General features: G+C 30.0%; 3 protein-coding genes across 7 annotated transcripts; 2 read left to right on the top strand and 1 right to left on the bottom strand.

The window, feature by feature from the left end:
- Window positions 1-1,074: 1,074 nt before the first annotated feature.
- On the bottom strand, window positions 1,075-3,529 carry Wdfy2 (WD repeat and FYVE domain containing 2). Of its 2 annotated transcripts, none has more exons than XM_017899771.1 (8): window positions 3,345-3,529; window positions 3,057-3,225; window positions 2,800-2,941; window positions 2,513-2,718; window positions 2,166-2,405; window positions 1,953-2,091; window positions 1,604-1,803; window positions 1,075-1,518 (listed from the first exon to the last, which is right to left on the bottom strand). In XM_017899771.1, the coding sequence occupies exons 1-8, from the start codon at window positions 3,448-3,450 to the stop codon at window positions 1,380-1,382; spliced, it is 1,341 nt and encodes a 446-aa protein (XP_017755260.1). In that variant the 5' UTR covers window positions 3,451-3,529; the 3' UTR covers window positions 1,075-1,379. The 2 variants fall into 2 exon arrangements, with proteins under 2 accessions (XP_017755260.1, XP_017755261.1); XM_017899772.1 differs by having other exon boundaries at window positions 3,300-3,421.
- A 979-nt stretch (window positions 3,530-4,508) lies between these two features.
- LOC108547304 (AKT-interacting protein) lies at window positions 4,509-6,473 on the top strand. 2 transcript variants are annotated; one of them, XM_017899754.1, is made up of 7 exons: window positions 4,509-4,694; window positions 4,784-4,965; window positions 5,049-5,113; window positions 5,356-5,456; window positions 5,549-5,736; window positions 5,826-5,994; window positions 6,307-6,473. In XM_017899754.1, the coding sequence occupies exons 1-7, from the start codon at window positions 4,680-4,682 to the stop codon at window positions 6,388-6,390; spliced, it is 804 nt and encodes a 267-aa protein (XP_017755243.1). In that variant the 5' UTR covers window positions 4,509-4,679; the 3' UTR covers window positions 6,391-6,473. The 2 variants fall into 2 exon arrangements, with proteins under 2 accessions (XP_017755243.1, XP_017755244.1); XM_017899755.1 differs by having other exon boundaries at window positions 5,826-6,010; window positions 6,307-6,337.
- Window positions 6,474-6,884: 411 nt separating this feature from the next.
- On the top strand, window positions 6,885-8,700 carry LOC108547305 (cdc42 homolog). 3 transcript variants are annotated; one of them, XM_017899758.1, is made up of 5 exons: window positions 6,885-7,118; window positions 7,533-7,739; window positions 7,818-7,927; window positions 8,045-8,242; window positions 8,334-8,409. In XM_017899758.1, exons 2-5 carry the CDS (start codon window positions 7,562-7,564, stop codon window positions 8,337-8,339), a joined length of 492 nt encoding a protein of 163 aa, XP_017755247.1. In that variant the 5' UTR covers window positions 6,885-7,118; window positions 7,533-7,561; the 3' UTR covers window positions 8,340-8,409. The 3 variants fall into 3 exon arrangements, with proteins under 3 accessions (XP_017755247.1, XP_017755246.1, XP_017755245.1); XM_017899757.1 differs by having other exon boundaries at window positions 6,887-7,114; window positions 8,330-8,700; XM_017899756.1 differs by having other exon boundaries at window positions 6,887-7,118; window positions 8,330-8,700.
- Window positions 8,701-8,872: the final 172 nt, after the last annotated feature.

Here is an 8,872-nt window from a genome sequence, read left to right as displayed (position 1 = left end):
AAATGAGTAATCTTTAGTATCTTAATCCAATGATGAAAATTGCAAGTGCATTCAGGTACAAGATATGCATGCTATTATTCAATAGAATTATTGGATAATTACGGGCGCAAATTAAGTTAAACAAATTGAATTATACAAATTAAATAAACTATGAATAATATGCTTTGCTGTTAGAAACTAATGCTAGTATTGAAATTTTTCCACGATTTTACGTGCTTTGCCTGTAGAAATAGTAACGTAATTATAACTTCGATCGCATCATTCGATAGAATTTTATAAATCCTATTTTTGCATAACAAGTACCTACATAGAAATAAGCTGGGTATCTAGTAATAAATCAGCTCTTGAAAAAAAGAAAATGTTTCACGATTAATCGTGAAAAGCTATAATATAAATAATTACGAATGCAAGAAAAAGAACAACTAGGAGCAACATCGACACAATTGTAGTCAATGTTTCGACAAATTACTATTGTTTTAACTAATAGGCAGTTTAGAGCAATTTCCCAAAATTGTTATACCTGTACATGAAATCATTTACAATATTAATATAATTTTAAAATACATATAGGAATGAAAAAATTAATATGGCTCGTTAATTAAGTATTACAAAAAAAAGTAATAAATGTTTTTTTATAGGCCGAAAAATATTAAAAGTTTCTAATTATTTATCATTTTGATAAAAATGCAATTCACTCTAATTTAATTACTTCAAAACGTAAAATTTTGTATAACATCACGTAATGTAATGCATTTTTTAATAATCATATTTTGTTTATTTGTAGAAAAAATAATTTATTCGTAGCTACTGCATTAAATGCGTAATGAAATCTATAAGATTATCATTTCGTATTTATTCTGACTCAAGGTAATGGTTCGTTATAACACACTGATAACGTATTCGATCAAAAATTCCGATGTAATCTATTAATTCATACTTTGGTCGTTCGTAAATATGATTGCACTAAATAAGAAAGATTAAAAAATATACTATTTTCTACCATTTGTTGAATAAGTTATCGAGTTACTTTTTCTCTGCTAGAAAAGTACTTGCAAGTGTGTGTGTGTGTGTGTGTGTGTGTGTGTGTGCGCGCGCGCGCGCGCTTGTGTATGTATGTGTTGTTTCTTTTTTTACTTTTGTAAGTATCCTATACCAGTGTTGTAGAATACTTTAATTCAAAATTTCCTTATACAAGAAGCAAATCGTAATATATAAAAACCTAGTTGATTGTGATCAAATAAACGGATTTCGAAATGATTTCATGATCGTAAAAATAGGCTCTGGACATTATACTTTTACATCGAAATATGACAGTATTTTTCTCTTATACCTTACGATTTGATTAGTTTCGTTATTTGTAAATAAACATATTTGGAAGTTCACTGAAGAAGTGCAGAAATATCCCAAATCTTAATAAGACGATCTTGACCAATAGTTAGTAATCTTCGTCTAGGAGCATCAAGATCCATTCCAACAACATTATGCTTTGCGTCGTGGAACGACGCTAAAGATGTTTGGCTACATAATACATACGTAATATGAAAAAATATTCAGTCACTTTGTTTTATCTTGTAATGAGATTAATTCTACTACATCTACTTACTTTGCAGCTTTAAGTTGAATATGACATTGATCACACACTCTAACTTCAAATTCAAAACCCATTGCTGGTATTGGTATTCGTTTCGACGTACATCGTGCACATAATGCACGACCACAATGACGGCAATGGTGTTGCCTCAAACCTAATTGTCGTTGATCCATCATAACTTTAATATTCCAAAAAAATGGTCTTCCACAAGCCTAAATTTAGCACAATATTTATATATACATATACACCCCCACACACACACACACACATACATACACACGCGCGCGCGCGCGCGCGCGCACAACAATGAAACATTGTTGCTTTATGCAAAATAATTAGTTGTTATTTCATAATTACACACTTGGCATGTATCAGATTCTACCCATGTTGCAGTCTCTTTTCTATATGCAGCCATATCCCAACACACTATTACACCATCTTCTCCTCCAGATAATAATACGCGTTCTGCACTTGCATAACATAGTGCAGTTACTTTGTTGCTATAAAATTATATGCAAAGCTGTAGAATGAAAATTCATTTGGGAAGAAGTTCATAGTAGGCTGAGCAACTTACTGATGTCCTTGTAGTTCATATGCTGTTCCCTGCCGGCCACCAATATCCCATACTACAATACTTTGATCAAAACTTCCAGAAAATAAAAGTTGCTTCTCTGAATCCCATGCTAATGTATGAATGCTTCCTGTATGTGCTTTTAATGTAGTAATTAATGTGACACCGTTAGTATCTAATTTCAACATGGCTATTTGTCCAGAATAATCACCAACGAAAGCATGTTTCGATTGTGCATCAAATCTGAGCAAGTTAAGGAAATTTGTTTAACTTTAAATAAAATTTAAATGAAATATATATTTTGAACGAATGAAAAATCTGTAAGAAATTATTTTTCACAAAAAGGATACTGCAAAGCAGTGTACCATGCATCTGTTTGATATGATCCTAACTTTTGTCCTGTTTCTGAACAATGTAACTGAAACATTTTGTCTCGACCTATGCTTAAAATCCATTCGCAATTTGGGGCAAATATAATACCAGTAACCCTTGCTTGGTGCGCAGTATATTCACGCATAGCAATCATTATATTATAGTCATGCTTTAATATGAATTCCTAAAAATAATACCTAATATATACATCCTAGAATAAAGAAAATACTAACAGTATTCTAAAAGAAATGATTTCAATACACACATTTATAATTCCATTTTCCAGACCAACAAATAACTGTTTAGTCTCTGGGCAAAAATGCATTGAAGTTGCACCAGCAGACATATATTGACAGACACTTGGCCAATATTGGCCAGAATCCCGTTTCAACCAAACTCTAACAGACCTGTAAGAGATATTCCTTCAAAGTAAGAATTGTTAAACAAAAAAAAATGGTTATGGGATAGTAATGATTTAAAAACTGTATTTTATTATTAAAGCAATATATAACACTTATCTACCTGTCATCGCAAACACTAATTACACCATCTTCCCGCGGTATAATAATAGCCGCATTAACATCATCATTGCATCCTTCTAATTTTGATAAAAGTATAGGTTTTCGGCTTGTGCTGAATTTATCGTGATTTACTCCCGGTGCGGGCTTTATCTCTGCTGCCATTTCAATATCTGAAACGTAGTATTTAAAGCAGATTTGTCATTTGACAGTTGTCAGACTTCAATGTTAATCAGAGTGTATATACGTTATGAAGACGGAAAGCTAAATTTTTTAAGAGATTGTGGAGAACCTATCGGCGCTACTTGTATTATTTGTCGCAAATTTTTCTTCACTTCCTTTCCGAGTTCCTCTTTATCGACTGTTACAACCTTAACGAAAGATTTACTTGTGTGCATTAATAGAAATGTATGCACACACAGGTCACGTTAAGTAAACAAAGAATAGTGTCCAATTGTTCTCATCAATAGTACCATTATCTATGGGAAAACTTTGTTACTTCGGAGATATAACAAAATAATTGTTTTCTGTTTAGTATCCCTTTTGTTATATAATTGTGTCACCAACCAATAATTTTCAATTGTTTTTATATAAATATCTTCAAATCGTTTTCATGAAATTATGCTTATTCACACGAAACTCTTATCAATATTTATTAACTTTTATCGTTCTTAAACGTTATTCCACAAATATGATACGAGTATAAATTTAATACCTTGCAGAACACTAAGGTATATATACGCGTACTGAAAACATCAATTTTGAAAAAGAATCCGAGGTTTTGTTACGCCCTCTACAATTTACAGCCATAAGTTTAAGAATTATAATTATTTTCCGCAACCGATAAAGCAGATGTAAATGTAAAAATGATATAAAATAAATAAAAATAATTATTATAATTTTAGGAAATAAAACTACCAATGTCGTTATTAAGTAGTTAATAAATAAAAAAAACTTTTATTAAATAATTATTAAAAAGCAGTATAATTTTACAATCAAGTTACAATCAAATTGGTGAAATATTTTTTGATGACCGAAGGACTTGCACTCTCCTTGTCAGTATTCGAGCTGTTAACGATGAGAATATTCTGTTATTATAATGTAGAAAAATTATTATATTTTATTTTTCAAACTATAGATAAAATAACGTGTTTAATTATTTAAAAAAAAAAAAAGAAAAGAAGAAAAAATTAGTATAAAACGATAAGTAAGTCTATATTTTTAATACTTTGCGTTTATATTTTTCATATTAGGATAATGATTTACACTGTAAATAAAAATTCCAAAAGAATGGTTATCATGTGATCTTTAGAAAATCAGAACAGTTAAAAATGTCACAAAGGTATTAAGAAATTTCTAAATCCATAAAATTATGTGATGCAAAATGATATACATATCGAGTGTAAAATCTATGTGATCTTTTATCTGTGGTTGTTCATATTTTACGAAAGATGGAGCACTACGGAGAAGATGATTGAATGAAAATGTATAACAAATGTTAAGAAGTAGCCAGTTATCTGTTAAAATTTGTGGAATCATGGGACATATCTTCATTATTTAAATTTCTTATTATCGATTATACTTGAGAGTATAATATACTCTCTGTCTTTTATTTAGTAAGATCAGTATGTCAGGAACAAAGGTAATAAACAAAGGAAGAGAGTAATTAAATGTTTTCTAGAAAATAGATGAAAGGGTATGAAAGTAATAGCTAATTTTCAATGATATTAGGATGATATCAATAAAGATGATAATCTAAAGAGACAAGGTTCATTCAGGAAATTATTGCCTGTGAACACAAATGGAGATTCACAATTGAGTATGTCGGTGAAAATGATTGACAGGCCAACTGTATCACAAACAAATAAAGAATATGCAATTTATTTACAGGAGTACAATATATTATCAGAATAGTAAGTTAATTTTGTAAATATATATCACAATACAAATATCTGGAGCGAATAAATATCTGCCGTTTATTTCTTTCTTGAAACAGCAACATGTTATGTTCACAAGATCTAAAGGGTGTTTATGTCATACCATCTGCTCAAAGTTCCTTGTGTAAGTAATATAAATAACCAAAGATTAATTTTTCTTTTCGATGCATCTTATGAATGAGAAAAATTGCATTCAAGTTATTGAAGTCAAACATAAATTGATTCTTAGGTCTTGCTTATCCTGACTTGGTCTTATATAATGGTTTACATGTAAATATGTGCATGATTTATTGTTTGCCACATTTCCTTATACACATGTTTTCAATGGACATTTATTAAGTTATAATCAATTTATTTTTGTGATAGTATGGTTTGGTGTACAATTTGTCCGGCAAGGTATATATCAAGGTGGAATTTTCAGATTTAATATTACGCTACCACAAAATTTTCCAGATGGATCATGCCCTGTAAGATTTTATTTCCTGATGTGTAATATTTTAATTATGAAACATTTTAATTATATTTCTAAAATTGTAATTGTATTTTGAACAAATTATAGAAAGTCATATTTCAAACTCCAGTTTTTCATCCTTTGATTGATCCTGAAACTGGAGAGCTTTATACATCGTGGGGTTTTCCAGAATGGAGAAAAAGTAATAGAATTTGGCAACTGATACAATTTATAACCAAAATCCTCACGAAAGTAGATACTAAAATGAATTCTGTAAATCACGAAGCATCTAATTTGTAAGTATCCGAAAACAAGTATTTAATCATTGTGTGTTATATTTATAAATCAATATTTATTTCGTGTACATATTATATTTATTTTACAGATTAGAAAACAATTTCGAGCTATTTCGAGATCGTGTAAAAAAATGTGTGAGAGAAAGTTTAAACAATGTTTATAGTTTACCCACTGTGGATGATCCTCACTATATTACTTTTAGTCCATATGTTAATGAGCTTCACAACCCCGTTAAGAGAGAAATTTATGAGCCCAAGGTATAAAAACATACAAGTAAATGTTATTTAAGCATTGAAGAAACTTGAATGTTATACTTGTTAGTGCTTGATATTGCTTCCTAGTGCAAGCTTGGTGCAACCAGCTATAGACTGTAGACTCTACAGTCTTTGTGTGGTATTTGATAATTGATAAGGCTATGCAATGCTAATGAAAAGCAGGATACAATTGCTATTGTACATAGCTTAATACTAGAAATATCAAGCGTTAACAAGTGTCGTGAAAGTCTAAAAATTTTAACATTTTCATTTTTCTTCTTATTAATTGCTATCTTGTAACGTGGTGCAATGTAGGAAGAAGAAGAAAACAAAGCACTCGGTTTGTCGTGGGTACAACCCGGTTCGTTGCAACCATTCTCTAAACCTGAAGCAAGATAATAAGTAACTCTAGTAGCGCACAGTAAATATAATAACGAAACTACGTACGTCCTTAAGAAATAAGAGAATTGTAAATTTCTATACAGGGGATAAATTTTAATGTATTTTTATATTAGTAAAAAGTGATAATTATTTTGTATTTATTTTGATTTTCAATGTTTATATATGAAATTGTTATATTTACCATTTATAATACTCTTATATTTAAGTAAAGTAGAAATACAATGGTTGTTTTTATTATTGATTGTAATTTGAACATTTCTTAAAATAAAAAAATGAAGGAAATAAAGTAACAAATTATAATCACACAAGCTTGTTATTGCTGCTAAATATTTCAGTAGGTAAAAAGAGTTTTCGTAGTTCTAATATTGTTTCACGATTGCTAATGTTTTTAAACTTTATCACAAGAAATGATGCTAATAGTTGTATTATTGAAAATTTTTTGCTATTCTAAATGTTACTTTTTGGTACGTACTTTTTATGGAATTCGTTGTCACGCATATTGGGTTTCAAACGTGTGTGAGAGGTATATGTTCGTCGGGAGAAATGTACATTTCCCGATAAATATAAAGTGCGGTAGAATATATTGCGATTAATGGTGTCAGAGTGTTAAATGTTGTTTTTACACTCTTCCATTTCTTTTCAACATATCCCGAATATAATCGTTTATTGCATTTTAAGATTATGAGCTACGATTTTAACCTTTAATGACGGACGTACAATTGTAGGTAATCGTTATTTCCATGTTCAATAAATCTGCACGCTTTTCTTTTAGAAATAAACGATACCATACGAAATTTGAAATAAATATAGAAAATAATTGCCAGTATTGCGAAGACTAGTAAAGTAATTTTAAATGATTTGTTATTTATACTAGAAGAATTCGGTTACATATTTGAAGGTTAAGGACACACCGACTTTGTATATGATTCATCAGGAAGATTGCATTAAATTCGTATATTTACTGCATAAAATTTGTATATAACGTAAAATATAAAAAACGTGAATCAATGTATGAATCATTTACAACATATTAAAGGATTTTAACAGTGACTTGTATTTTATTTATCATTAATAAAGTCATATTGACATATTGAACATAACATTGTGCGATATTAATTGTAAATACATATTTCATGCAGCTGTTTTAGATAATACAAGAAATATCAGTATGCAGACAATAAAATGTGTCGTAGTAGGAGACGGAGCTGTGGGTAAAACATGTCTCTTAATTTCGTATACAACCAACAAATTTCCATCTGAATACGTGCCTACAGTATTTGACAACTATGCGGTCACTGTAATGATCGGTGGTGATCCGTATACATTGGGATTATTCGACACTGCTGGTAAATACCTAATAATGTTTATGCATTTCAACGAGCATAAAATGCAAAATATTAATAAATATCATTTTTTTGTTACAGGTCAGGAGGATTACGATAGACTGAGACCTCTAAGTTATCCACAAACAGATGTATTTCTCGTTTGCTTTTCTGTAGTATCGCCATCATCTTTTGAAAATGTTAAAGAGAAGGTTATATTTAATTGAATTTTGGAACATGTAGTATTGATACCTTGGAATAATTACGGAAGTAAAGTTTATTCTACAAGAAAGAAGGGAAATATGGATTATACTTATGTTTTATTTTAGTGGGTACCTGAAATAACGCATCACTGTCCAAGAACTCCGTTTTTGTTGGTCGGTACACAGATTGATTTGAGAGATGATGTTGCCACTATTGAAAAATTGGCAAAAAATAAGCAAAAACCGATATCAGCGGAGCAAGGAGAAAAGCTTGCCAAAGAATTAAAAGCGGTAAAATATGTAGAATGTAGTGCACTCACGCAGGTAATTATATCTATTGAAAGAAATCGCACGCAGATTTTTTTGACATTACAGTTTTTCGATAATAACGCAGAGTTTTAAATGTTGCAGAAAGGTTTGAAAAATGTATTCGACGAAGCCATTTTAGCTGCGTTAGAACCACCAGAACCAGTAAAGAAGAGAAAGTGTACGCTCTTGTAAAGGAAATGTCAGTTTTGAAAAAGATACGTATAAAGAAGGGAAACGAAGATATACGTAACAATAACGAGCGGCAAATTTCATGCGTAGTATAAAGCACCGTTAGAAGATTCGAAACTGTGCGTATACGGTTCCTTTTCGAAAAAGAAATATTAATCTTTTAAAATAAATTAACAGCCGCTAATATCACAGCGCGACAATTTCACTCGAATTTTTTTGTAATTATCGTATTATAACGTCGACCACATTCCACGCAACGTGAGATTTTGATCAAAAATTTTGATTGGCTCCACGAGAATTTTGAATTTAATAAAATTAAGTTTACTTTGTAATATACATTGCACAAAGATTTTTCGATTATTTAAGCTTTGCTTTAAAAATTTCTAAGAATCGTAAATATCGTTCTATTAACTTTCTTCGAAAGATCTGTGTCGTTAAAGACTTTTTTTTTTTTTT

Source organism: Eufriesea mexicana, unplaced genomic scaffold, assembly GCF_001483705.2.
Source record: "Eufriesea mexicana isolate 0111107269 unplaced genomic scaffold, ASM148370v2 scaffold994, whole genome shotgun sequence".
Taxonomy (NCBI): Eukaryota; Metazoa; Arthropoda; class Insecta; order Hymenoptera; family Apidae; genus Eufriesea; species Eufriesea mexicana.
Note: the sequence above shows the minus strand (reverse complement) of the source record. Positions and strands in the feature narration are given on the sequence as shown.

Excerpts from the sequence above, each read along its gene's own strand:
- LOC108547305 (XM_017899757.1), top strand. The coding sequence starts at position 7,562 with ATGCAGACAATAAAATGTGTCGTAGTAGGAGACGGAGCTGTGGGTAAA. Across the intron at positions 7,740-7,817 it reads GGGATTATTCGACACTGCTG|GTCAGGAGGATTACGATAGA; the intron begins GTAAATACCTAA and ends TTTTTGTTACAG. Across the intron at positions 8,243-8,329 it reads AATGTAGTGCACTCACGCAG|AAAGGTTTGAAAAATGTATT; the intron begins GTAATTATATCT and ends TAAATGTTGCAG.
- Wdfy2 (XM_017899771.1), bottom strand. The coding sequence starts at position 3,450 with ATGCACACAAGTAAATCTTTCGTTAAGGTTGTAACAGTCGATAAAGAG. Across the intron at positions 3,226-3,344 it reads AATACAAGTAGCGCCGATAG|ATATTGAAATGGCAGCAGAG; the intron begins GTTCTCCACAAT and ends ACTACGTTTCAG. Across the intron at positions 1,519-1,603 it reads ATTCAACTTAAAGCTGCAAA|CCAAACATCTTTAGCGTCGT; the intron begins GTAAGTAGATGT and ends TGTATTATGTAG.
- LOC108547304 (XM_017899754.1), top strand. Across the intron at positions 5,737-5,825 it reads AATCACGAAGCATCTAATTT|ATTAGAAAACAATTTCGAGC; the intron begins GTAAGTATCCGA and ends TTTATTTTACAG. Across the intron at positions 5,995-6,306 it reads GAGAAATTTATGAGCCCAAG|GAAGAAGAAGAAAACAAAGC; the intron begins GTATAAAAACAT and ends GGTGCAATGTAG.